The 27,738-nt window shown below is 44.5% G+C and overlaps 3 protein-coding genes across 3 annotated transcripts; 1 reads left to right on the forward strand and 2 right to left on the reverse strand.

Annotated features, from left to right (window-relative positions):
• Nucleotides 1-230: 230 nt before the first annotated feature.
• LOC109155079 (uncharacterized mitochondrial protein AtMg00810-like) lies at nt 231-1,385 on the reverse strand. Its single transcript, XM_019302808.1, has one exon. It carries the CDS (start codon nt 1,383-1,385, stop codon nt 231-233), a length of 1,155 nt encoding a protein of 384 aa, XP_019158353.1.
• A 13,246-nt stretch (nt 1,386-14,631) lies between these two features.
• On the forward strand, nt 14,632-15,740 carry LOC109154714 (cucumber peeling cupredoxin-like). Its single transcript, XM_019302449.1, has 2 exons — nt 14,632-15,036; nt 15,129-15,740. The coding sequence occupies exons 1-2, from the start codon at nt 14,847-14,849 to the stop codon at nt 15,611-15,613; spliced, it is 675 nt and encodes a 224-aa protein (XP_019157994.1). The 5' UTR covers nt 14,632-14,846; the 3' UTR covers nt 15,614-15,740.
• Nucleotides 15,741-16,927: 1,187 nt separating this feature from the next.
• On the reverse strand, nt 16,928-17,374 carry LOC109155088 (uncharacterized mitochondrial protein AtMg00810-like). Its single transcript, XM_019302818.1, has one exon. It carries the CDS (start codon nt 17,372-17,374, stop codon nt 16,928-16,930), a length of 447 nt encoding a protein of 148 aa, XP_019158363.1.
• Nucleotides 17,375-27,738: the final 10,364 nt, after the last annotated feature.

Below are 27,738 nucleotides of genomic sequence, written 5' to 3' on the forward strand. Positions count from 1 at the left end.
AAAAGAATACACGTACTCTTTTATGAAAGGATAATACACAAAATTAAACATAATACTCCGTACATAATACACATGATGAGTTGGAAAAGGATGATTCAATTCAAACTGAAACTTGTTACAGAGATACAATAAGAATAGATCCCTAAACTATAGGCTATTGAATAGAGCAACAATTCTAAGCCACATAATAAATATTAAATACAAACTTATACTAACACTCCCCCGCAAGCTCAAGGGTGACCAGCTGTAACATTGAGCTTGTCCCGAAGGATAGCAAACCGGGCAGCTGGAAGCGGTTTGGTGAAGATGTCGGCCACCTGATCCTTCGTAGAGACAAAAGAAACCTTGTATTCCCCGGATGTAACCTTATCGAGGACAAAGTGATAATCCACCTCAACATGCTTTGTACGAGCATGAAACATAGGATTCGCACAGAGATAGGTGGCCCCTAGGTTATCGCACCATAGAGTAGCTGGTGCGCCGGAGTGTAAGCCAAGCTCACGTAGAAGAGACACAACCCAGGTAACCTCGGCGCAGACATCGGCTAGGCCCTTATACTCGGCTTCAGTGGACGAGCGGGCTACAGTGCGCTGCTTACGAGAGACCCACGAGACCAAGTTCGACCCTATAAACACAGCGTAACCACTGGTGGACTTCCGATCAACTGGACAGCCGGCCCAATCCGAATCTGAAAAGGCATGGATATCTGTAGACAGAGATGGCGAGAGACGCAAGCCGTAGTCCATTGTGCCTCGGATGTATCGAAGGACACGCTTGAGCAGGCCCCAGTGCTCATCGGTAGGCGCATGCATGAACTGACACAGCCGATTGACAGAGTAGGAGAGATTCGGACGCGTGATCGTGAGATATTGCAACGCCCCAGCTAGACGTTGATATTGTGTCGGATTATCAAAGGGGTCGGTTGACTGGCTAACTGCTTGAGTGACAGACGCTGGTGTAGCTAGCGGTTTGCAGTCAGACATTCCGGCACGATTGAGAATATCCCGTATGTAGCGACGCTGAGACAAAAGAATCCCTTCCGGTGTAGACAGAGTTTCAATACCAAGGAAAAAGGTAGGAACCCCTAAATCCCGGATCTTGAAGGTGGTGGCAAGCCGCTGTAGTAGAGAGTCAACTAGGGCAGAATCATCGCCCATCATGATGATGTCATCCACATAAACTAGCAAGAACACACGGGATGTGCCTGCCGTATAGTGGAAAAGAGAGACATCCGTTTTGGACGCCACAAAACCTGTCTGTAACAAAAACTCATGCAAACGGTTAAACCACGCTCGCGGAGCCTGCTTTAGGCCATAGAGAGATCGCTGCAAGTGGCAGACATGATCCGGATTATCCGGGTCCTCATACCCCGGAGGTTGCCGCATATAAACAGTTTCAGCTAATCGGCCATTCAAAAAGGCGTTGTGGACATCTAACTGGCGTAGAGTCCAGCCACGAGAGACAGCGTATGCCAACAGTATACGGACAGTAGTAGGCTTAATGTAACACCCCAGATTTTCAAGACATTTTAAGCTTATATAATAAAGGTAATATCTCATTACATCCCAAAGTATATCATAAGTGTACGGGGTGCTATGCCACACCTGGGCTAGAGAATCCAGGTGCACAGGCTGTCTAACTAATAACCATTGAAACACAATGCATAATATGGCACGCAGGCCGAAAGGGAAACTACTCTACTTCTACGCTCCAGTTCTAGCGCGCTCCAGTGCTCTAGTCCTCTGTGCCTGAAAGCCAAATATATCTGTTCAGCGAGTGATGCTGGTAACCCACTCCAACGCGTTGAAATACAATACATATAGAGATATATATATAGATATACGAAAACCATTATGAGCATGAAGATGTATCCTACGAACTCTAGCTTTTAAAACCGGGAATGACTCAACAGTTAAGGCTAGACGCCAGCAGTAGACATAGCAAGCATAAGCATTTCACAATAGATAAAACAGTTACAACAAGGCATAAACGGTAATCATAATCCCATCATAAACAATCCCCAATATGAAACCCCTAGTCACATCCCAAGGCACTCATAGTCACAACTCGTCCATATCACACACATAACACACATTGTTGGCGCCACGGGACCGATCGCATGCCCATACATGAGGGTCAGCGCATATAGCTCTGACACAGCCCCGCAGCACCATGCCCCGTATCGCAACACGGGGAGGTCGATCGCAACCGACCGATGAACCGCAGCTCATCATAATGTTTGATCGCAACCAAACAGTGGACCGCAGCCCAAGAGAGTGTCATCTGACCGCAGCCAGGATAAAGGACGAACCGCAGCTCGTATAGAAACGTTTGATCGCAACAAAACGGTGGACCGCAGCCCAAGAGAGTGTCATCTGACCGCAGCCAGGATAAAGGACGAACCGCAGCTCGTATAGAAACGTTTGATCGCAACCAAACGGTGGACCGCAGCCCAAGAGAACGTCATCTGACCGCAGCCAGGAATACCAATCTGACCGCAGCCAGCTTCTGAACCGCAGCTCAGGATAACCAATCCGATCGCAACCGAATTGGGGTGGCACACACACATAACACATAGCAAGCACATGCAACCCACGTTTACACATTGGGAAGGGGGTAAAGCATATAACAAACCTATGCGTGATCCATCACATACTAAGAGTAGTCCTAAGGGGTTCATACTTCCTTCACCTAGGTCAATAGGATACCAATTCATCTAGCATGCGATATAACAGACTTATAAACCTACGAACGGTACCCGAAACATCAAACTAGACATAGGCACGACAAACGGGGTCCGTTGGGACACCACGGGGATCGGGGAAACATCGAACGGGGAAGCTGAGGTCCCGGGTGAGGTGAGATTCCAGCGGGTAGCCGGTGGGTGGGGGTCCACCCGCCGGCTGCCCGCCGGCTGTCACTGTTCCGGGCAGCGGGTGCCCGGCGGGCAGCTGCCCGCCCGCCGGCTGCCCGCTACCGGAGCTACCCGAGATTGCCGCGGGTAGGTGGCGGGTCCCCTACCCCCCCACTGACTCTTTTCATCACTTTTCGCCCCGGGAACCGTTGTGGAACCCGAAACCATGCTTAGACACTTTTCAACGTAATTAACGACAACACATAGACAATTAACGGATCAAATACGATAGACGAACGGCACATAACCTAACATGCTTTTCTAATCATAATCAACACCCAAACATGCGATTTCCCACCCGATAATCCAAGAATAAGATCATACGATACAACCTAGGGTTCTAATCACTTTTATATCAACAAGAATACGGTTCGTCTTCTAATTGCAAGATTCGGTAGGAACAACACATAAGCATCAAGGGCATCATACAATTATCAAGAACAACACATAATCATCAAGAACTCCATATAATCATCAAGAACATCATAATTATCAAGAATCTCCCAATATCAAGATTATCAAGATCCCCCATGGGATCATCACATCAATCATCAATCATAATCATCACAAGTCATTAATACACAATAATATGGGGAAATCCTATGGGGGAAATCGTAGCTACGAAAATAGGTTTTGTTGAGACATGGGTTACCTCTTAGCCTTAATTAGTTCCTTGGCTATGAAGGGTCTTTCTTTAAGCTTCCTTGTTTTCTTGCTTTCTTCTAAGGGGATTCTTGGAGTTCTCCTGGGGAGGTGGGGCGTTTAGGCGTGTGGGGAGTTCTAGGTGTCTCCTAAGTCCCTTATTTATATATTTAGGAGTCCTAATTAGGAACTAATATTATAGGCTTGCTAATTCTATTCCTTTCGGAACTAAGGATTGGATTTATATATGAGGGCCCATGGACTACGGTGGGCCTTTTTCCCTAATTGATCATTATGATTTATTCCTTCTCTTGGGCTTATTGATTGATTAATTAAATGGTTTTAGGGGCCGTAACACGGGGTGTTACACTCTTCCCCCCTTTACAAGGGCTTCGTCCCCGAAGCCCGGTGTTATAGTCCACCCTTTCACCCCTAGACACCTTGTAGCTCGGCCTCCTGATTAGGGTTGCGGCCTTACGTTTGTCTTGGCTTGGGGTAGGCTGAACTTTTGATGGTGTTGTGATAGGGAAGTTTTCGGTTGTACCTCGGTTTCCTGCGCTGGAACTGGGTGCACCGCGAGTGCCCAAGGCGGCCTCGATCGCTGCTACCCTTTGATTGAGTGCGTGTGTGGTGCGGATAAGGGATGAGAACCCTTCTTCCATGATTTGATTCTGTCGGTCGAGCTGTGCGAGTATGCGTTCGTTGACCGAACCCTCGTCTCGCCCCCTCGGGTTCCCTCCTGGCTGTGGGTGCACTGACGGGTTAGGCCCGTCTTCCTCCTCTTGTCCTTCATTTTCTTCCGTGCCTCCGCAATCTTCCATGGCCCGCTTGAGCTTTTTGTTGGAGATGTCCAACCGATCAACCAATTCCCTACGTTCCTCATCGGGTTTGTGGCAGATTTCTTCGAGGGTGAGATAGTGTCCTCCTTCGATGAAGTAGATGTCGTTGCGGCGGAGGTTTTGGGCATTGAAAACCATGCCATTGGCGGTTTTGACCTCGGTGTGGCTTAGGTCTACCCCCTTTTTCTCCATGATCCAACTTAGGATCATCCCGTAAGGTAGGCTAAGCCGGTTGTTTGTTTTGCAGAACTCTATGTGCTTTATCATGAGTCCCGGCAGGTTGAACTTGATTTTATGTTTTAGGAGATACGCAAAGGTGCACTCCAAGCTTCCCACATCCTTGCTCTTGTTATTGGTGGGCAAGAGGCTATCGGTTACAATCATAACCAATATCTTTTGCTCCGCCGATAGCCATTTCCGGTTTGGTCGGGTGGCCGAGGTGAACCCATCCTCTTTCCCGAGTAAGTACCCGAGGTAGTCCTTGTACCCCGTGGTTGGGGTGTCAATCCACCCTTTCCGGTCATAGTTAGACACACCCGTGGTGGTCAGTTTCAAGAGCTTGGCCAAGCGACCCTCGGAAAGCACAATTTCCTTGCCACGGACCTTGGTGGCAATTTCTACCTTGTCACCTCGTTTGGTGGCCACAAGGTGTTGGTAGAACTCTTTTACCAAGTCGGGGTATGTGTCCCCTTTGATGGCGAGATAAGTATCTAAAAGCCCTTGATGTTTAAGCATGTCAACCAATTCCGGAGAGAATTGGTCGGGTTCGAGTGCTTTACCTCCGATTACGGTGTAATCGGCATTGCTCCACTCCAGGGTGCGGATTCCGAGAGGCTTCTTTGGCATGGTGCCGATCGTTTGTTGGTGGCGTTTTCCGGCGGCTCCTTTTTCCGGCACGGCGGCGACGGCGGCTTTCCGGCGGGTCTCCGGCGATAGTTTCTCGCTCGCTTTCACGGAAGGCGCCGGCGAGCGGAGTTTCCGGCGTCGATTCGGCGAGGGAAGGCGACGGCGAGCTGGTGGCGGCAGCAGTCTCCGAGGTGGTGTCGAATGGTGGTGGCAGCGGGTTGGAGCTGGGCATCCACCGGGTGGAGAGGGGTGGCCGGTCTCGGGCGATGGTGCGGCGTCGCGGGCTGGCGGTCGTGCGTCGGACGGCGACGGCGTGTGACTGGGCGGCGTCGCGGGGTTGCGGTGTGTCTACGGTGGTCGGCCGGTGAGAGTTTTAGGCGGGGCGTGAGAGAGAGAAGAGAGGGGTTGGGTGATTTGGGGAAGAAGGAGAAGGGTTTATGATTTGGGGATTTTATGGGTTTTAGGGGTTTGGAGGGGTTTATCAAGAGGGTGTTCCCTTGTGGTTTCAAGAAACACACATGGGCTAGTGGTTAAGAACTTAGCTTTATAAGTGGGAGGTTTAAAGTTCAATCCCCATTGGCAACATTAGGCATTTCTTGGTGGTGTGGCCCTTCTTTGTCTTTTTCCTTATTTCGTCTTTTAGTGGGGAAAGGGGTGGATTGGTGGCATAACTTGTGTTTTACCCTCGTAGTGGAATCGGAATTTGAATGAAAAGGAATCTTTATTCATAATACTTTCTAAGTAGCTAAGCTAAGTAGACATAATGCTCCCGAAGTAATTAAACTAAATAAGTGGTCTATACGATACAGGGGGTGGTTACAAGGGGGTGATGGCTTATCCTAGACAGAATTCGCTTCCGGGGTTTTCTTCGGCGGGGTCTGTATGGTCCTCGTCTTCAGGGATTGGGTTTTCCCCTCCTAGGCCTTCTTCGTTTCCGAGGTCGGCTTGCGTTTGGCTCATGACGAATACTTTTCCGGGAGCGCCGTAGCCCCCTTGGTTACCGGTACCCCCGTGTTGGCCCGTGGTGGTGGGACGCGGTCTTTGGGGCCGAGTGCATTGGAAGGCCTTGTGTCCTTCCTCTCCGCAGTTGAAGCATCGCCAGGGGTTGCCTGCGCAGTCCTTGCCTCTGTGACTTTTGTTGCGTCTCGGGCAAGGAAAGTTTCTTGGGTTCGCTTCGTTGCTTCCCGGGGGCGGTCTTGGGTTAGTCGGGTTGTTTGACCTCGTGCTGATGTCGTTCCTTGTTCTTTTCACCGGTGGTGCCCCACTTCCGGTGTTCCTTCTTCGCATTTGTTCCTGAGCTCTGCGTTGAAGTAGTTGGATCCGATAGAGGTTCGCGGCACTGACGTAAGCCTCGTTGAGGGTCCGGGGCCTACTTACTACTAGTGCCTTCCGGGTTTCGAAGTTGAGGCCCGATACGAATCTTTCTACCTTGGTCACCTCGGTGGGGACAAGTTCGGGTGCGAAGCGCGCCAGTTCGAGGAATCGTTTATGGTACTCCACGACGGTGGCCGTCCCTTGCTTTAGATGAAGGAACTCTTCATACATGGATGCTTTTATGTGGGTTGGGTAGAACCGTTCACGTAATCGTGCCTTGAGGCTTTCCCAGTTGAACCTTGGTTCTTGTCGGTGGGTGGGTCCTTCGTGGATCCACCAGAGGTCGGCCTCGTGTCCGAAGTAGAACGAGGCTATTTCTACACGACGCTCCTCTAGGCATTCCACTACCCCTAGAATCTTGTCAAGAGTCCGAATCCATTCCTCCAGGACTGCGGGGTCCTCCTCTCCGAAGAACGTGGGTGGTCGGTGATTCGAGACTTGTCGAGCGACGTCAGAGTTTGCATTCACCGGAGGCGGTGGGGGCCTGGCGTTGCGAAGGGCCGCGTCGCTTATCGCGCACGCTTAACGCCTGCGCGATTTGTGTTAGTTGCTGTAGGGTTTGGGTCAAGGGGTCGTTGGTGGCGGGTTCTGGAGTCCTTGATTGCCTTCTGTTCGGTGCCATGCTATCGTCTTTCTGGTCAGTGTTTATAAGAATGTTAAGTTAGAGTTCGACGCACTTCTGGTGAAGTGATAAGTGGGGAAGGGTTTTAGAATGGGGAAGGGCAACGTGTAGGGAAGTTATGTGTAGGTTTCAATCTCTCACCGCGCGTCCTAAGATTCCTGAGTCCTATGTTCCTAGGTACTTAGAGCTCAAGCCTAACGTCCTAAAGTCCGGTCTTTAAGAGTCTTTTCCTAGGGTCAAACTTAGGCTCTGATACCAACTGTAACACCCCAGATTTTCAAGACATTTTAAGCTTATGTAATAAAGGTAATATCTCATTACATCCCAAAGTATATCATAAGTGTACGGGGTGCTATGCCACACCTGGGCTAGAGAATCTAGGTGCACAGGCTGTCTAACTAATAACCATTGAAACACAATGCATAATATGGCACGCAGGCCGAAAGGGAAACTACTCTACTTCTACGCTCCAGTTCTAGCGCGCTCCAGTGCTCTAGTCCTCTGTGCCTGAAAGCCAAATATATCTGTTCAGCGAGTGATGCTGGTAACCCACTCCAACGCGTTGAAATACAATACATATAGAGATATATATATAGATATACGAAAACCATTATGAGCATGAAGATGTATCCTACGAACTCTAGCTTTTAAAACCGGGAATGACTCAACAGTTAAGGCTAGACGCCAGCAGTAGACATAGCAAGCATAAGCATTTCACAATAGATAAAACAGTTACAACAAGGCATAAACGGTAATCATAATCCCATCATAAACAATCCCCAATATGAAACCCCTAGTCACATCCCAAGGCACTCATAGTCACAACTCGTCCATATCACACACATAACACACATTGTTGGCGCCACGGGACCGATCGCATGCCCATACATGAGGGTCAGCGCATATAGCTCTGACACAGCCCCGCAGCACCATGCCCCGTATCGCAACACGGGGAGGTCGATCGCAACCGACCGATGAACCGCAGCTCATCATAATGTTTGATCGCAACCAAACAGTGGACCGCAGCCCAAGAGAGTGTCATCTGACCGCAGCCAGGATAAAGGACGAACCGCAGCTCGTATAGAAACGTTTGATCGCAACAAAACGGTGGACCGCAGCCCAAGAGAGTGTCATCTGACCGCAGCCAGGATAAAGGACGAACCGCAGCTCGTATAGAAACGTTTGATCGCAACCAAACGGTGGACCGAAGCCCAAGAGAACGTCATCTGACCGCAGCCAGGAATACCAATCTGACCGCAGCCAGCTTCTGAACCGCAGCTCAGGATAACCAATCCGATCGCAACCGAATTGGGGTGGCACACACACATAACACATAGCAAGCACATGCAACCCACGTTTACACATTGGGAAGGGGGTAAAGCATATAACAAACCTATGCGTGATCCATCACATACTAAGAGTAGTCCTAAGGGGTTCATACTTCCTTCACCTAGGTCAATAGGATACCAATTCATCTAGCATGCGATATAACAGACTTATAAACCTACGAACGGTACCCGAAACATCAAACTAGACATAGGCACGACAAACGGGGTCCGTTGGGACACCACGGGGATCGGGGAAACATCGAACGGGGAAGCCGAGGTCCCGGGTGGGGTGAGATTCCAGCGGGTAGCCGGTGGGTGGGGGTCCACCCGCCGGCTGTCACTGTTCCGGGCAGCGGGTGCCCGGCGGGCAGCTGCCCGCCCGCCGGCTGCCCGCTGCCGGAGCTACCCGAGATTGCCGCGGGTAGGTGGCGGGTCCCCTACCCCCACCTACCCCCCACTGACTCTTTTCATCACTTTTCGCCCCGGGAACCGTTGTGGAACCCGAAACCATGCTTAGACACTTTTCAACGTAATTAACGACAACACATAGACAATTAACGGATCAAATACGATAGACGAACGACACATAACCTAACATGCTTTTCTAATCATAATCAACACCCAAACATGCGATTTCCCACCCGATAATCCAAGAATAAGATCATACGATACAACCTAGGGTTCTAATCACTTTTATATCAACAAGAATACGGTTCGTCTTCTAATTGCAAGATTCGGTAGGAACAACACATAAGCATCAAGGGCATCATACAATTATCAAGAACAACACATAATCATCAAGAACTCCATATAATCATCAAGAACATCATAATCATCAATATCAAGAATCTCCCAATATCAAGATTATCAAGATCCCCCATGGGATCATCACATCAATCATCAATCATAATCATCACAAGTCATTAATACACAATAATATGGGGAAATCCTATGGGGGAAATCATAGCTACGAAAATAGGTTTTGTTGAGATATGGGTTACCTCTTAGCCTTAATTAGTTCCTTGGCTATGAAGGGTCTTTCTTTAAGCTTCCTTGTTTTCTTGCTTTCTTCTAAGGGGATTCTTGGAGTTCTCTTGGGGAGGTGGGGCGTTTAGGCGTGTGGGGAGTTCTAGGTGTCTCCTAAGTCCCTTATTTATATATTTAGGAGTCCTAATTAGGAACTAATATTATAGCCTTGCTAATTCTATTCCTTTCGGAACTAAGGATTGGGTTTAGGGGTTGGGTTTATATATGAGGGCCCATGGACTACGGTGGGCCTTTTTCCCTAATTGATCATTATGATTTATTCCTTCTCTTGGGCTTATTGATTGATTAATTAAATGGTTTTAGGGGCCGTAACACGGGGTGTTACACTTAACGACTGGGCTGAATATCTCGAAAAAGTCCTCACCAGGGACTTGATTAAAGCCTTTGGCCACAAGGCGAGCCTTGTAGCGTTCTATAGTACCATCAGCCTTACGTTTCGTCCGGAACACCCATTTGCACCCAACTACATTCATGTGCGGGGTGGCAGGCACAAGTTGCCAGGTGTTATTGTGTAGCAGCGCGTTAAACTCTTGGTCCATGGCGTCCCGCCATTGTGGGTGACCAACTGCTTGTGTGTAGCAGGTCGGATCAGCTGGCCATTCGGTCGCTGTGAGCGCCTGAAATTGCTCATCAGCGCCTTGTGTCATTCGCCGTAGACGCATAACATGGACCCGTTGCTGCGGTCTCACACGAGCCCTTCGTCCACGAGGTGCCCGAACCGGTGCAATTGGGTTAGCCGGGGGTTCCTGAGCTGGTGGTAGCTCCGGAGCCGGGGGTGATTCAGGCTCGCTAGTCCCGATTAACACGGGACTTGAACCCCATGGTTGAGTTGCCTCAGCACTCCGAGTCGTCCCCTGTAAAGCTGAAGAGGCTGTAAAGGGAAAAATGGACTCATCAAAGCGGACATGACGGCAAGTATAGGTTTTTCCAGTATTAAGGTCCATGCATCGGTAACCCCTAAAAGACTGAGGGTAACCTAAGAACACACACGGGGCTGAGCGATACTCTATCTTGTGGCGATTATATGGCCGCAGATAGGGAAAGCACAGGCACCCGAAGACTCGTAGGAAAGTGTAATTTGGTTTTGTGTGATGTAGACGGAAGAATGGTGTATCAAACTTTAAGGCAGACGACGGCAATCGATTAATGAGGTAGGTTGCCGTCTCAAACGCATAATCCCAATGCCTGAGTGGAACAGAGGCTCCGTCCATTAGGGATAGGCCAGTTTCGACAATATGCCGATTTCGGCATTCTACCCGGCCGTTTTGCTCATGTGTGTAGGCACATGACTGCCTATGGGAAATCCCGAGTTTAACAAAAGTGTTGTGTAACCGACGATACTCCCCCCCAAATCTGACTGGATGGACTTGATAGAACGTGAAAAAGTACGTTCTACCAAAGCCCGCCAAACATCGAATACTTTATAGATATCGGTTTTTAAGCGCAGAGGATAATACCAACAAAACCGGGTACTATCGTCCACGAAAAGTACAAAATAACGATAACCTTCCGCAGAAACAACGGGTGCGGGCCCCCAAATGTCTGTATACACGAGATCTAATATATTATTACTAGAACTAGCAACTCTATCTAGAGGAAAGCGAGAAGCTTTTCCAAGTTGACACGAAGAGCACAAACTGGGACTATTTGCTTTATTTGGTATGATCGGACACTCTTTTAGGACACGTTGCTGAGCCTGACCGTGTGGGTGACCCAACCGCTGATGCCAAATTGTAGATGACGCACGGGACGTGAAAAACGCGGAATACGACCTCGGTACAGACAGAGTGTACAGCCCCCCCGAGCTAGATCCTTTAAGGAGTACCACCTGAGTTTTGCAATCCTTCACAACAAAGAATGACGGGTGAAACTCGAAATAACAGTTATTATCATTAGCAAAACGGTTAACTGATAATAATGAAACAGACAACTGGGGAACATGTAATATATTAGATAAACGTAACGTTTTAGAGACCGACGGAATTAATGCATGACCAATACCAGAAATTCCCAAACCTGCGCCGTTACCCACTTGAAGAACGTCATTGCCACCGTATTCATCAATCTGAGCCATCGCCCCAGAGTCCGGCGTGGCGTGCGCCGACGCGCCTGTGTCAGGGAACCAGGCAGTCACGTCGGCCGGCTGGCGTCCGTCTCCGGCAACAGCAACATTGGCATGGGCAGCGACGGGAGGCGGTTCTGAGTACCGGCGGTGGCAGTACGCAGCTGTGTGGCCCTGAGCGCGGCATATTTGGCAGCGCGGCACACCACCTCGTCCTCGGCCTTGTCCGCCACGCCCTCTATTGTTGTTGTTGCGTTCCTGTCCGCCACGATGATGGCGTCCACCACCACCTCCGGACTGCTGTCGGCCACGACCGGCGTACATCGCCGCTGGAAATCCACTCGGCGGAGCCACAGCACCATCCGGGAAATCATCGGACTGGATAAACTGCTGGGCTTGCAGGTAGTCGGACAGTAAGGGGATCGACACTGGCTTACCGGAGATGGCGAGAGTAGCAGCGATAGCACGGAATTCCGGCCTCAGTCCACGGAAGACATACAGGTTCTGCTCTTCCAATGACATGGGACGGCCGGCCAGAGCCAACTCTTCGACCAACAGCTGGGCTCTCCCGAGGTACTCCAATGGGGTACTATCGCCTTGTCTTAGCGCCTAAAATTGGCCTAAGAGATTCAGACACCGCACACGCGTAGAGGATCCGAGGGCAGTTTCGATCGCCAACCACACCTCACGAGCCGTTGATCTTCCGACTGCTAGGTGCATAACCTCCTCAGATAATGAGGAGATAATTAAGGAGAGTATCGACGCATCTTGTTGCATCCACACACCATGCGCCGGATTTGTCGTAACAGAGACGGTGATACCGTCGGTCGATGCATCGCTAGGCAGAGTTTCCAGTGTGGGAGACGGGCATGGATTTGCACCAACCACAAATCCTAATAGGCCCTGTCCACGTAAAAAGGGAATAATCTGGGTACGCCAAAAAAGGTAATTACGATTGGTTAATTTTAGGGAGACAAAGTGGTGGGCAGAGTTCAGGGTGTTGGGGGTGGTATTCGGGGAGGACACGGTGGTGGCTGTTGGTGTACGCTCCGACGAATTACTCGACATTTTGGGTGAGAGGAGAGAGAGGATGGTCCTGGCTAAACTGATACCAGATGAGTTGGAAAAGGATGATTCAATTCAAACTGAAACTTGTTACAGAGATACAATAAGAATAGATCCCTAAACTATAGGCTATTGAATAGAGCAACAATTCTAAGCCACATAATAAATATTAAATACAAACTTATACTAACACACATAAACTCTTAACTCTTAAAAAAATCTCCTATTTCGAATGTACATAATGATATAATAGAATGTACATTATTGTATAACAGAATACACATAAATTTCGTCACGTCAACTTCCCATATAATTTAACAAAACGACGTTATTTTGAACAAGACGGAACACACAATGCATTGTGCGTCGTGATACACGATATGACAATTGCTAGACAATATGTGGACCATAATTTGCAATTTGAGCACATATCCAATATCGAATGAGCTTGCTGGGCTATTGGCTCATTAGAAGGTTCGGACCATAAACAATCCGGAAAAGTCTAATTTTTTTGGTTGAAATCAAGAAACCTCCGTCTAGACACGTTCCTATATGCTGGGGACTAGTCAACGCCTCTTTGCACAATAGTCAAAGGGGTTGGTAGGTTTCGCAACCGTACAAGGCTTCACGCGGATGCGGCGGTCCAAAATTCTCGAAATCTCAATCACACCCAATCAGGGCCCGCCAACCGTTTTCACATTAACCCTTTAAACGCTTTCAGATTCGTAAGCACACCAGGCCTGACCCTCTCAACCCAAAAAACCCCCACGTGTCTTCCATCAATCGTTATATCCTACACCACGGCGCACATAGCACTGTGCGCCGCGCGCCTCCCAAAACGACATCGTTTTGGGGTAGTGTTGGGAGGCGCAATAGAAAGTTGCTGAGATTATGTGTATTTGTTCACAACGTTATGTGTATTTGTTCACAATGTTATGTGTATTGGTTCATATAGTTATGTGTATTTTTTATACAATTATGTACATTCTTTTTATACAATTATGTACATCCGAATCAGAAAATTTGTGTGTATTATGTTAAGAGTTGATGTGTATTATGTTAAAAGTTTATGTTTATTATGTATTATGTTAGATTATGTGTATTATCTTTTAAAAAGAGTATGTATATTTTGTTATATAATTATGTACATTCATGTATAACATTATGTGTATTCACTATAACATTATGTACATTCTTGAACAACGGGTTTTTTTCTAAGAAAAAACTACTGCCATTCACTGGGGCGGGAAATTTCAAAAAAAAAATAATAATTAAAACGACGTCGCTTTGCATCTGGGCGCATAGTGCAACGCGCGCCGTGGTGTAGGATATAAATTGCCGTCTTCCATCACACGGCAAATTATGCTGTGCATCCGTATGCACCATGCATGGTGCATACGGATGCAAAAACGACGTCGTTTTAATAAAACGCGTGTCTCCCCTTAAAAAAAAAAAAAAAACAGGTTCGATTCCCAGCAACAACATATGAACTAAAATTCCATAATCGATGAACTATAATTCCATAATCGATGAACTATAATTCCATAATCTAATCTATGAACTAAAAATTTCAGAATGAATGAACTAAAATTCCATAATCTATAAATTAAAATTTCAGAATCGATGAACTACAATTCCATAATCGAAGAACTATAATTCCATAATCTATGAACTAAAATTTCCAGAATGAAAGAACAATATAATGTTGTTGCTGGGAATCGAACCTGAATTTTTTTAAAAAGGGAGACGCGCGTTTTTTAATAAAACGACATCGTTTTGACATCGGTATGCACCATGTATGGTGCATACGGATGCACAGCATAACGATTGCCATCACACGGTCCTGGGTACCCGACCAATTCAATTTTTTTTTTTTTGAGAAGCCAATTCAAGATTTTCTAACAGTAGTACAGTACACTAAGAAATGGCTCTTCCCTCTACTCTATAAATACAGTTGTTCATGCCATTGCCACCACCACCCTCATCTTCACCACACCTCTTCTTTATCACTTCAGATAAAGAACCAAGAATCGAACACATATATAGAGAGAAAGTTGAGGGGCGACCTGCGACCATATTTTTCAAAAAACACAATTAGGTGGCAGAAATGGCACACAAGTTGAGCATGGCTTTGGTTATAGCAATGGTTGCAGCTGCTGCCATGTTGCATGGATCATCTGCACAAACCACCCATGTTGTGGGTGATACCACCGGCTGGACTATTCCCACAAACGGCGGCGCCTCCATTTACTCCACCTGGGCTAGCCGGAACACCTTCACCGTCGGCGATATCCTCGGTAAACAAGAACACAACAAAATCATTTTCCTCTAGCTAGCTTTCAGTTGCTTTTGTCGACGCCTAAATTTCGATCTGTTGTTTCGCTTGCAGTTTTTAGATTCCCCACAGGAGCCCATGACGTGACTCAAGTGTCGAGGGCTGGTTTTGATGGATGCAATGCCACAAACCCAATTTCTCAGAACACTAATGGCCCAGCAAATATAACCCTCACAACTGCTGGCCAACACTATTACATCTGCTCCTTCCCAGGCCACTGTGGGATTGGCCAAAAGTTGGCTATAAATGTCTCCGCCGCCGCTTCAACTGCTCCCGCTCCTCAGCCATCCGCCGCCGCTTCTCCACCGCGTGCCACCCCCGCACCGGTGCCTTCTCCTAGGGCTCCAGCATCAACCCCAGCCGCCACTCCTGCCTCCCCGCCATCCTCTGGCCCTGCACCCACCACTCCACCTTCTTCCTCCACCCCATCTGTCCCTTCCGTAGATTCTCCGCCGCCGCCTAGCACCGCCGCACCTTCTATGGCTATTGCGGCCTTGCCACTCACTTTTTTGTCAGTTGCCTTAGCTTTCTTGTATTAGAATATTAGAGCATTTCTAAGTTTTTGCCATTTACAATTTTTTGTGAGATACATTATTTTACATGATTATATATATATTTTTTCCGATCCACTTTGATTTGTATTAATAAACATCTCGTTTTCATATATATACTCCGTATTATTTTTTCTGTCATGAATTGTTTTTGTCTCCAGAATACATAAGCAAATAATTATCCTTATTGAATTCATAATTCATGTAATCAGATTGCTTTGTCAAATGGGTTTCATGTATGTGTAACATACTCTAATAAAGATTTAACCATAAAATTTTAATTGGAAGTCACAGTGCATGATGAATCTTTATTTATGAAAACTCCAGATATTAGAAAACATGAAGCTTACATCCCACTCAAATCTTGATCACAGACTGTTTTTGGACCTAATTTAAATATTATGATCTAATTTGATTATAAATTATAATTATTTTTTTAATCCCCTTCCAGAAAAGATTGTTTAGCAAATAAGTGCGAAGAATTGACTAGGGAAAACGTGTTGCATTTTGATTTTTTTTTTTTTTTTGTTTTTGTTTTTTTTTTTTTTTTTTTTTTTTTTTTTTTTTTTTTGAAATTAGTGTAATAAGAAAGATATTTGTAATACTACATCTATTTCCACTTTGAACTGCTTATATTCCTTGCAGGGAGTGTTATATATGCTCTAATTGATTTAAAAATAAATTGGATTACTATTTTTTTTTGCATTCACTTTTCTTTACCTAATAAAATTTATATACACCTGGCACGAGATATATTCCATAGGATACATCTATCATATATATTTTGAAAGATATATGCAATTTTAGAAATTTTAGTTGACCAGTTGATGAGAACTATAGGAAACTGTATATTATAAACTGTAATTACAACTATACATAGAGGGAGTATATATACAAGAGGAATCATAGGAAGACTGTGATGCGGAGTCATATAATGACTCAAATACAAAGTCCTAATACTCCCCTTCAAGCACATTGTATACTTGTAACCTTTAGCTTGTCTCTAAGAAAAGAAAATCTAGGACCAGGCAATGCATTGGTGAATATGTTTGCAAGTTGATCTTTTGTTGAGATGAAATTGACTTGTATTTCTCCAGCAATAACTTTATCTCTCACAAAATGGTAGTCTATTTCTACGTGTTTGGTGCGTGCATGAAATATGGGATTGGCGCACATATATGTAGCTCCAAGATTATCACACCATAACTTTGGAACAGAAATATTTGGGACATGAAGTTCACGTAAAAGAGACATAATCCATGTTACCTCAGCACAAACATCTGCTAGAGCTTTATATTCGGCCTATGTAGAAGATCTAGCAGCAGTTCTTTGTTTGTTGCAGACCCATGATAGAAGATTAGAATCAAGAAATACAGCATAGCCACTTGTAGATTTTCTATCTTCTGGATAGCCAGCCCAGTCAGAATCAGAAAAGGCATGAATTTCTCTTAAAGTTGACTGCCTAACTCGTAAACCAAAATTAACAGTTCCTTTAACATATCTCAAGACTCTTTTTAGATGCTCTCGGTGAGTAATGGCAGAAGCATGCATGTGTTGACATAACTGATTGACATCAAAGGAAAAATCAGGACGAGTGATAGTTAAATACTGTAGAGCACCTGCTAAACTCCTGTACTGTGTGGCATCATCATATAAATCTGTGTTGGTACTCACGATTTTGGAGGAATAAATAGGAGTAGACAATGGTTTACATTCTGCCATTCCAGCACGTTTTAGAACGTCATGCATGTATCTCTGTTGCGAAAGAAAAATTCCATCTCTGCATTCAATTGCCTTAATTCCAAGAAAAAATCCTGGTTCACCAAGATCTCTAATTTTAAACACAGCAGAGAGTTTTGCATTTAGCTGTGTGATTAGGTCCTAATTATTTTCCATCATACGTATATCATCCACATAAACCAATAGATATACACAATCAGATCCCTGTGAGTGATAAAATAGAACACATCCGTTTTCGATGCCTGAAAATCAATATATAGTAGAAAAGTGTGTAAACGATTAAACCAAGCCCTACGGGCTTGTTTTAAGCCATACAGGGATCTTTTTTAGTAATTAGATATGATTTGGATGATGAGCATCAATATAACCTAGTGGTTGCTTCATGTACACAGTCTCAAATAGATTTCCATTTAATAAGGCATTATTGTAACACCCCAAAATTTTAAAACTTTTAAAGACTTATATAATAAAGGTATTCTCTTATTAAATCCCAAACAGAGCATTGTTAAACATAAAGGTACGAGGTGCTATGCCACACCTGAGCTGGAGAACTCAGATGCACAGGCTAACTAACTAAATTATGTAATAATGTAAATGGCACGCAGGCCGAAAGGGAAGCTATCTACACTACGCCTCGAATCTCTAGCGCGCTCCAGTGATCTACTCGTCTGTGCCTGAAAGCCAAATATATCTATTCAGCGAAAGATGCTGGTAACCCACTCCAACGCGTTGAAATACAATACATATAGAGATATATATAGATATACAAAAACCATTTTGAAAATGAAGATTATATCCTACGAACTCTAGCTTTTAAATCAGGGGTAGACTCGACAGATAGAGCTAAGCACAGACAACAGTTATACCAAACATATATAGTTACAAACAGGCAAGACAGGTAAAGATAAGCATAATTAATAATCATAACCCAACCCATACGATTCCCAGTATAAACCCCATAGTCACATCCCCAAGATACTCATAACAACAACTCATCCTTATCTCATCACATAGCACACTTTGTTGGCGCCACAGGACCAATCGCATGCCCATACATGAGGGTCAGCGCATGTAGCTCTGACACGGCCCGCAGCACCCTGCCCCGTATCGCAACACGGAGGGGTCGATCGCAACCGACCGATGAACCGCAGCTCATCATAGTTTGATCGCAACCAAACAGTGGACCGCAGCCCAAGAGTATGTCATCTGACCGCAGCCAGGAAATATGAACCGCAGCTCATGTAGAAACGTTTGATCGCAACCAAACGGTGGACCGCAGCCCGGGAGTGTAAATCTGACCGCAGCCAGCTTCTGAACCGCAGCTCAGGAATAACCAATCCGATCACAACCGAATTGGGGTATCATGCACACATAACACATAGCAAGCACATGCAACCCACATTAACACATTGGGAAGGGGGAGAAAACGTATAACAAAACCTATGCGTGATCCTTCACATACTAAGAATAATCCAAAGGGGTTCATACTTCTTTCACCTAGGTCAACGGGATACCAATTCAACTAGCATGCAATATATAAGACTCATACGACCTACGAACGGTACCCGAAATATCAAACTAGACATAGGCACGATAGACGGGGTCCGTTGGGACACCACGGGGGTCGGGGGGACATCAAACGGGGAAGCCAAAATCCCAAATTGGGGTGCAAACCAGCGGGTAGCCGGTGGGTGAGGGTTCACCCGCTGGCTGCCCTTGCCGGCGGCAGCTATTCCGGGCAGCGGGTGCCCGGAGGGCAGCTGCCCGCCCGCCGGCTGCCCGCTGCCGGCGTTGCCCAAGAAGGCCGCGGGTATGTGGCGGGTCCCCTACCCCCACCTACCCCCCATTGACTCTTTTTCACCAAAAATGCCCCGGGAACCTTTGTGGAACCCGAAACCATACTTAGACACTTTCAAACGCAATTGATAACACACGTAGACAATTAACGGACCAAAGATCGAGAAACATATGACACATAACCTATCATGCTTTTCTAAACATAATCAACACCCAATCATGCGAAATCCCACCCAATATACCAAGAATAATTCCATACGATACAACCTAGGGTTCTAATCATTTTTAAATCAACAAGGACACAATTCATCTTCTAATATTAAGATTCGGTAAGAATATCACATAAACATCAAGAACATCCTACAATCATCAAGAACATCATATAATCATCAAGAACGTCATATAATCATCAAGAACACCATAATTATCAAGAACCTTTCATCATCAAGATCACCCATGGAATCATCCCATCAATCATCAATAATAATATCACAAATCATCAATACACAATAATATGGGGAAATCCTAAGAGGGGAATCATAGCTATGAAAATAGGTTTTGTTGAGACATGAGTTACCTCTTAGCCTTAATTAATTCCTTGGCTATGAAGGGTCTTTCTTGAAGCTTTCTTCTTTCTTGATTTCTCCTAGGAGAATTCTTGGAACTTCTTGTGTGGTGAGGGATTATTGTGGTGGGGATTCTAGGTGCCTCCTTATGTTCCCTATTTATATATCTAAGAGTCTTACTTAGGCCTAATTACTATAGGTTTGCTAACTCTATTCCTTTTGGGACTAAGGATTGGGTTTAGGGATAAGGGCCCGTGGACTATGGTGGGCCTTTCCTAATTAATTATTGTGATTTAATTCTTTCTTTTGGGTAATTGGTTATATGATTAATTGGTTTTAGGGATCGTAACACGGGGTGTTACACTCTCCCCCCTTAACAGGAAGCTTCGTCCCCGAAGCTTGGTCCTTGTCGAGTGACTTCTTCTTAGTTACCTGGTGTGAAAAGTTCGGGGTAGCGTTCCTTTATTGTGTCCTTGAGTTCCCATGTCGCTTCCTTGGTCCCATGGTTGGTCCAGAGGACTTTCACCATTTCTATGGCTCGACGTCGGGTGGTTCTTGTCTTGGTGTCCAGGATTCTCACGGGTTTTTCTTCGTATACTAGTGACTCGTCGAGGTCCACGACCTCGGGTTGAAGCACGTGGCTTGGGTCGTGAACGTATTTCTTTAGCTGGGATATGTGGAATACGTTGTGTACTCGTTCTAGTTCAACGGGTAGAGCGAGGCGATAGGCTAGGTTCCCAACTCTTTCTATGATTTCATAAGGGCCGATAAATCGTGGGCTGAGTTTCCTTTTTCTTCCGAATCTCATTACCCCCCGTGTGGGCGAGATTCTCAACCAGACCTTGTCCCCGGTGTTGAATTCGGCTTGTTTCTTCCTTAGGTCGGCGTAGGACTTCTGGCGGTCCTGGGCAGCCTTCATCCTTTCCTGGATGTGTTTGACCTTGGTTATGGTATCTTGTAGGTATTGGGGTCCTAGTGCTACTGGGTCGACCATATCTTCCCAACATAAGGGGGTTCTACACTTCTGTCCGTATAAAGCTTCGTAGGGCGCCATACGAATGCTTGCATGGTAGCTGTTGTTGTATGAGAATTCAATAAGGTTTAGGTGTTCCTCCCATATCCCTTGAAAGTCTAACACACAAGCTCTTAACATGTCTTCGAGAGTCTGAATGGTTCTCTCGGTTTGCCCGTCAGTGGTGGGGTGGAAGGCGGTGCTCAGCTTTAGTTGTGTCCCCAAGGCTAATTGCAGCGATTTCCAGAATTGTGAGAGAAGCTGAGAGTCTCTATCGGACACGATGTTCCGGGGGACTCCGTGGTACTTCACTATTCGGCTCAAGTAGGCTTGGGCCAGTTGTGTCATTGTCCATGTTTCCTTCATGGCAATGAATCGTGCCGTTTTGGTTAGTCGGTCCACTATGACCCAAATTTTATCCTTGCCAGTTTTTGTTGGGGGTAACCCTCCAACGAAGTCCATGGATATGGAATCCCACTTTCCTTGTGGTATCTCAAGGGGTTGTACGAGTCCCTTGGGTTTGCATCGTTCGGCCTTCACCCTTTGGCAATTCAGGCATTTGGCCACGAAATCTGCGATTTCCCTTCTCATGTTGGGCCACCAAAACGACCTTTTCACATCTTGGTATAGTTTGTCACCCCTGGGTGAACTGAGTATGGGGAGTTGTGCCCTTCTTCCAAGATCTGTTGTTTCAGGTGGGGGTGCGTCGAGGGCACGCACCACCTACCTCAGTAACGGAGACTACAGTCTTCGTGTATTTCGAAGGGCCCTTCCTTCCCCTGGGTTAGGTCGAGGCAGATTTTATCTAGTTCCGGATCCTTCTGTTGTCCTATTTTGATTTCCTCGAAGAGTGTAGGTATGATTTGCGTGTTGAATAAGTAGATGTCGGGGTGGATTTGATCTTGCTCTATTATTTCCAAATTCAGTCTTTGAAAGTCCTTGTACAACTGGTCCGGTAGGATCTAGGTGGTGTTGAGGGAGTGGTTAGTCTTCCTGCTTAGGGCGTCTGCCACAATGTTAGCTTTCCCCTCGTGGTATTGGATGTCTAGATCGTAGTCCTTTATGAGTTCTAGCCATCTTCGTTGTCTCATGTTTAGGTCTTTCTGGGTGAAGATGTACTTTAGGCTCTTATGGTCCGTGTAAATCTTGCATTGCACCCCTATAAGTAATGCCTCCAAATCTTTAGTGCGAACACCATAGCGGCTAGTTCGAGGTCGTGGGTGGGGTAGTTCTCTTCGTGGGTTTTGAGTTTCCTGGTTGCGTATGCTATTACCCTGCCTTTTTGCATTAGCACGCACCCCAATCCCTTTTTGGACGCGTCACTGAAGACCTCGAACCCTTCCTCCCCGGAGGGGATGGCGAGCACGGGTGCCGTGGTCAGCTTATCCTTCAATTCTTGAAAGGCCGAGATGCAGTCATTGTCCCATCGGAAGGGAGTTTCCTTTTTCATGAGTTTGTTGAGGGGTTGGGCTATCCTAGTGAAGTCGGGTACAAACCTCCTGTAGTAGCCAGCCAAGCCTAATATATATGTATTGTATTTCAACGCGTTGGAGTGGGTTACCAGCATCTCTCGCTGAACAGATATATTTGGCTTTCAGGCACAGAAGAATAAGTCACTGGAGCGCGCTAGAGCTTGGAACGTAGAAGTAGTTAGTTTCCCTTTCGGCCTGCGTGCCATGTTTATGCATTTACACTATTAAGACATTAGTTAGTTAGCCTGTGCACCCGAGTTCTCTAGCTCAGGTGTGGCATAACACCCCGTACTCTCGTACTCTGTTTGGGATTTAATGAGATTCACCTTTATTTTATAAGTTTTAAATATCTTGAAAATCTGGGGTGTTACAGTAGTGTAACACCCCGTGTTACGACCCCTAAGATCAATTAAATCATTTAATCAATTACCCAAAAGAAAGAATTAAATCACAATAATTAATTAGGAAGGCCCACCATAGTCCACGGGCCCTTACCCCTAAACCCAATCCTTTGTTCCAAAAGAAATAGAATTAGTAAGCCCATAATATTAGTTCCTAACTAGGACTCCTAAATATATAAATAGGGGACTTAAGGGGCACCTAGAAACCCCCCACCACAAGAATAACGCCCACCACCCCAAAGAGCTCCAAGAATCCCCCTAGAAGAATTCTCACATAAGCACCAAAACCTTCACTTAACACTTCACCAAGCTCCTAATAGGGTTCACTTTCCACACCCACTTCAAGAACACACCAAAAGATCATAAAGATTCTATCTTTAAGGAAAGACACCTTAGAAAACACTAAAAACACAAGATAAACATAGATCTTACCCTCCTAGCTGCTCAAAGATAGGAAAGGTGGAATCTTGAAGACAAACTTTGAAGATTTGGTAAAGCTCCAACTTGGCTTGGAAGAAAAGCTATCTAACTTTTAGAGAGAAGGAGGAGCTCAAGTTTAGGAAGTGTAAGGGGAAAGAATGATGGGTGGTCCTCTAGGTTAGCTTGCAATATTAACATAGGGTGAAATGTCTTTATTATCCTTACTAAAAGGAAGAGGTGTAAGGGAACAAGGGAACTACTCACAAAGCTTTAGGTACAACACTTGACTTTGGGGTTGACTAGTCAATTACTAGTCCCCGACTATTGAATTTTCAGGAATTTAAGGAATTAAATTATGAATTGAATTAGGATTAATTACTTAATTAATCCCTTAATTGAATTTGGATTACGGGGTGTCACACGATCACTCTCAAGAAATGGGCCCACCTGAAAGGGGTTAACAAACAAACAAGTAGAAAACAACCAGTTAACAAGAAGCTAAGTATAACGCCACTCAACCCTGTAAAATACAATAGCATATACTTTTGGAAAACATTTTTTCACACTATTAGATCAAGTAAATGCAACCCAAACTACTGAAGATCCATTAAGAGTACCAGTTGGGCCAATTACAAGGTCTAAGTCCAAACAATTAAGACAACTCTTCATTGATTATGTTCAAAAATGGTGGAAATCCAATTCAAGCCCAATTGCAAATGATGGTGAAGAACTCAAAGCTTTTTATAATTGTTTAAGTGCTGATTTTGGTGATTAAATTAGGGCCAAATCAGCCCTATTATTTTTGGTCATCATTAATTTAAATTGTTTGGCATAAAAGAGAAAACACTAGTTGTATTTAGAAAGGTTTCCTTAAAACCATTTCTAAATAAAACTCTATTTACTTGTTTTCAAGATTAGGTTTAGGACTCTTTTTCCCTTTGTATTTAGAATTATAATGCTGCCCCTATACCTATAAATAGGGCACATCCATATCAGTTTCGATCAGTCTTGAATTCAATAAAATTCTTAAGTTTTTCTTTACACTTGTGTAAGAAACCTTATAGCTAATTGTGGACTCAATTAGTGGTTAGTCGTGGACTCGACTAGCAAATTGATTCGTGGACTCGAATCAATCTTCCTTTCTTCAACCTTAGATTTAGGTTCGTGGACTCGTTCTTGAATCGAAGGAAACTAGATCCGACTCTAGTTGATTGAAGATTGCATCATCGAGGTACTTGAAGCTACAATGAGATTCTTCCAAGTCTTTGAGGACTCAAGACAAAGGGTTTCTCGTGAGGTTTGAGGTATTTCGATCCATCTCTATCTTTACATTGAGAGCATTCTTGGGACAATACTCCATCTTATTTGAATCTTGGATTAGGTTCATATCAATTTGGTATTCATAGCCTAGGTTTATCTCATTATCATTAGAAATTTGGTTTCTTTGGTTCCCTAGGTTTATCTCGTTCTTATCTTACATACTACTTTTATTCGTGTCTTATTCATTAAAAACCCCCCAAAAAATTTTCCTTTGCATTCTTGATTATTTTCTTGAATCTTGATACATGTTCTTTAGTTTCTTGAAAACAATCCCGAAATAGTTTTCCACTTTTCCCGTCCAATATCAACGAGACCTCACACCTCCTAAGCAACATATTACCATATAATGTGTCAGGAAAACATCCCCATCTCACCTATATCTATATCCAAAGTGCATTTACGCGCAATCACGTTTCAATCACACCCTGTCCAGATTTTCGCGTTCTGTGACCAGTTCCAAAGAATGACCTATATCTCGAGATCCACTGGTTAGTTTTATCTGAAATTTTGATATGTTTTATATATCTTCTGTGGCGTTCTATTGATATATAATACAATATCTAATTACTTAGGGTCATTGAGATATTGATCTTCGAAGTAAGGGCAGCGTTTCTGTTTTTCTGGGTGATTCTTGAAATTCTTGGTTCTGTTTTGAAGGGGTTGTGTGGATCCTCTTGGTCCGAAATTTTTGTTGATATTTGAAGTATTAATTTGGAGGTTACTTATCAAAAAAAGCAAAAAAAAAAAAAAAAAAAAAAAAAAAAAGAGAAAGCAAAAGAAGAAGAAGAAGAAGAAGAAGAAGAATAAGGTTGGGGAAAGAATAAGGTTGGTAGGAGAATCTTGGAGGGAAAAGGAAGGGGAAAAGTATATGTTTGGAAGGAGTTCTTTATAGATTCCTATTTTGGTGTGGTATACTTGAACCCCTCTTAGATTCTATTTGTCTCTATCTGTTGATATTGGTATTGCATATCTTTCTGCCATACTTCCTTCTTTGGTTTCCTTTTTTCTTTCAAATCTTATTTAGTTTCTTTGCTCGTATTGTCCTTTTTCTTTGCTTCTTGCTCTCAATTTTATTACCTATCTCGCGATACACCCTTACTCGCAAAGGCTTGTGAAGTCTTTCAAGGTACGGTTTCTTGAACTTTGAGGTTGAATCCATATCAACTTGAGTACCAGACTAGAATTTTCCTTTTTGGAAAAAGGCTTGTGAGAGTATCTGCCACCTTGAGCGATACACGAGTGGAGTGTGTGTTTGTAAGAGTGTGTAGTGCACCCCCAGAGCTATATAATCCACCTCTTACCTGTGAGCTGAGAATAGTGAGGGAGCGAGCCAACTTTTTGGTTTCACTAACGTATCTACTCACACATCTTCTTGTTTTTAGAATTTTTTTTCGCTACAGATGGATGAACAAGTTCCAAACCCACCCCAGACATTCGAAGAAAAAATAGATGCTCTAACATTTGCCATGGACGGGTTACTCACACGAATGACTAATCTGGAGCAACGTTCACAGCAAGTGCAACCACCACACAATGATGAGCGACACCTGCCACCTGCAGGGAGAGTGGACCCTAGATGTCAAAGGATCTAACAGCCTAATGAGGAGTTAGGAAACATTAAACTTGAAATTCCTAACTTCTCTGGTGAGAAGGGACCAACAGAGTATATAGAATGGGAGAGTGCTGTTGAAACACTTTTTGATTTAAAGCACTATTCTGATGTTACAAAAATTAGGCTAGTTGCTACATCTTTTACGGGGTATGCAGTATCTTGGTGGAGAAAAAGAAATAGGGAGAGAGTTGCTGATTTTATTCCCTATGAATCTTGGGTTCAAGTAAGGGAAGATATGCGCCTAACCTTTCGCCCTAAATTTTTTTTCTATGATCTTGAAAGAAAATTGCAGGGAACCATTCAGGGATCAATGTCTGTTGATGACTATCACCGAACAATCAATATTTTGCTTGAGCAAGGGGACATACATGAAGAAGAGGCAAGAACTATTGCTCGTTTCTTACATGGATTGAACAAAGAAATCCGGTGGGGGGTGAGTACACAAAGATATGACACCCTTGATGATGCCTTGTATGCTGCATGCGAATCTGAAGCAAAAATCAAAGAGATGAAGATGTACAAGCCCAACAATGGTGCATCAAGATGGAACAACACTCGTTCTACCCCTCAAAGGCGTGATGAACGCCCTCTTCCAAGAGATGATTCACGAGACAAAGGTAAGGAAAAGGTAAGTGAGGCAGTTAAGCCTCAACGTGATAGAGAATTGATTTGTTATAGATGTAATGGAAGAGGCCATATGGCTCGTGATTGTCCTAACAAGAGGATAGTTAAGATAACAAAACAATGTGAAAAGTTTGCTTCTTGTCTTGAATATGAGTCTGAGGATGAGGTTAGTGACCATTTGGAAACCCCCAATGAGCATGTTGAGGAGGAACCACCTTTACCTTTAGATTTTGATTATGAATATGTTGATAGTGAGTCTGTTCATACTCTTGTTGTTAAGAAGGTTTTGAATGTTCATCCTTTAAAAAAAGATGAGTCTCAAACAGAAAATATATTTTATGCTAAAGGGTCAATTAGAGGGAATGCTTGTACTGTGATAATAGATTCTGGAAGTTGCACAAATGTGGCTAGTGCAGCTATGGTTAAATTTCTTCAATTACATTTGCTTGATCACCCTAATCCATATCGTTTGCAATGGTTAACCAATGCAGGAGAAGTTAGAGTAACAAAGCAGGCTCTTATTCCTTTATCTATTAACAGTTACTCTGATGAAAGTTTGTGTGATATTGTCCCAATGCAGGCTGCTCATGTGCTGTTAGGTAGACCGTGGCAATTTGATAGAAAAATCACTTTTGATGAAATGATGAACACTTATGCGTTTCACATGGATGGAGTTAGATATGTCTTGTCTCCTTTGACTCCTAAACAGGTGGAAGAAATACTATTGAAATCGAGGAAGGCATCAAAAGAGGCGAAATCAGTGTCATATTCCCCCTATCCAAAATCAAAGCCTCCACCTCCTCCAATATCCCTTTCAACGCCATTTTCATCTCAAAACCCAGCAAAGGAATCACCACATCAGCCCTCTCTTCTTGCAACAAAAAATGACATTAAGAAGGCAATAAGAAGGGGAGACACATTTAACTTACTTTTCATTCATAAGCTTACCACTGATCTTGATTCTTCTCTTGTGTTACACTCTGAATCTTGTTTTCATAATGCCTCTATTGATGAATTGCTTGCTGATTTTTCAGATTTATTCCCTAAAGAGATGCCAAAAAGATTGCCACCACTTAGAGGGATTGAGCATCAAATCGACTTTGTCCTTGGATCTACCTTGCCAAACCGACCAGCCTACAAAACCAATCC

Source organism: Ipomoea nil, unplaced genomic scaffold, assembly GCF_001879475.1.
Source record: "Ipomoea nil cultivar Tokyo-kokei standard unplaced genomic scaffold, Asagao_1.1 scaffold0276, whole genome shotgun sequence".
NCBI classification, from domain to species: domain Eukaryota; kingdom Viridiplantae; phylum Streptophyta; class Magnoliopsida; order Solanales; family Convolvulaceae; genus Ipomoea; species Ipomoea nil.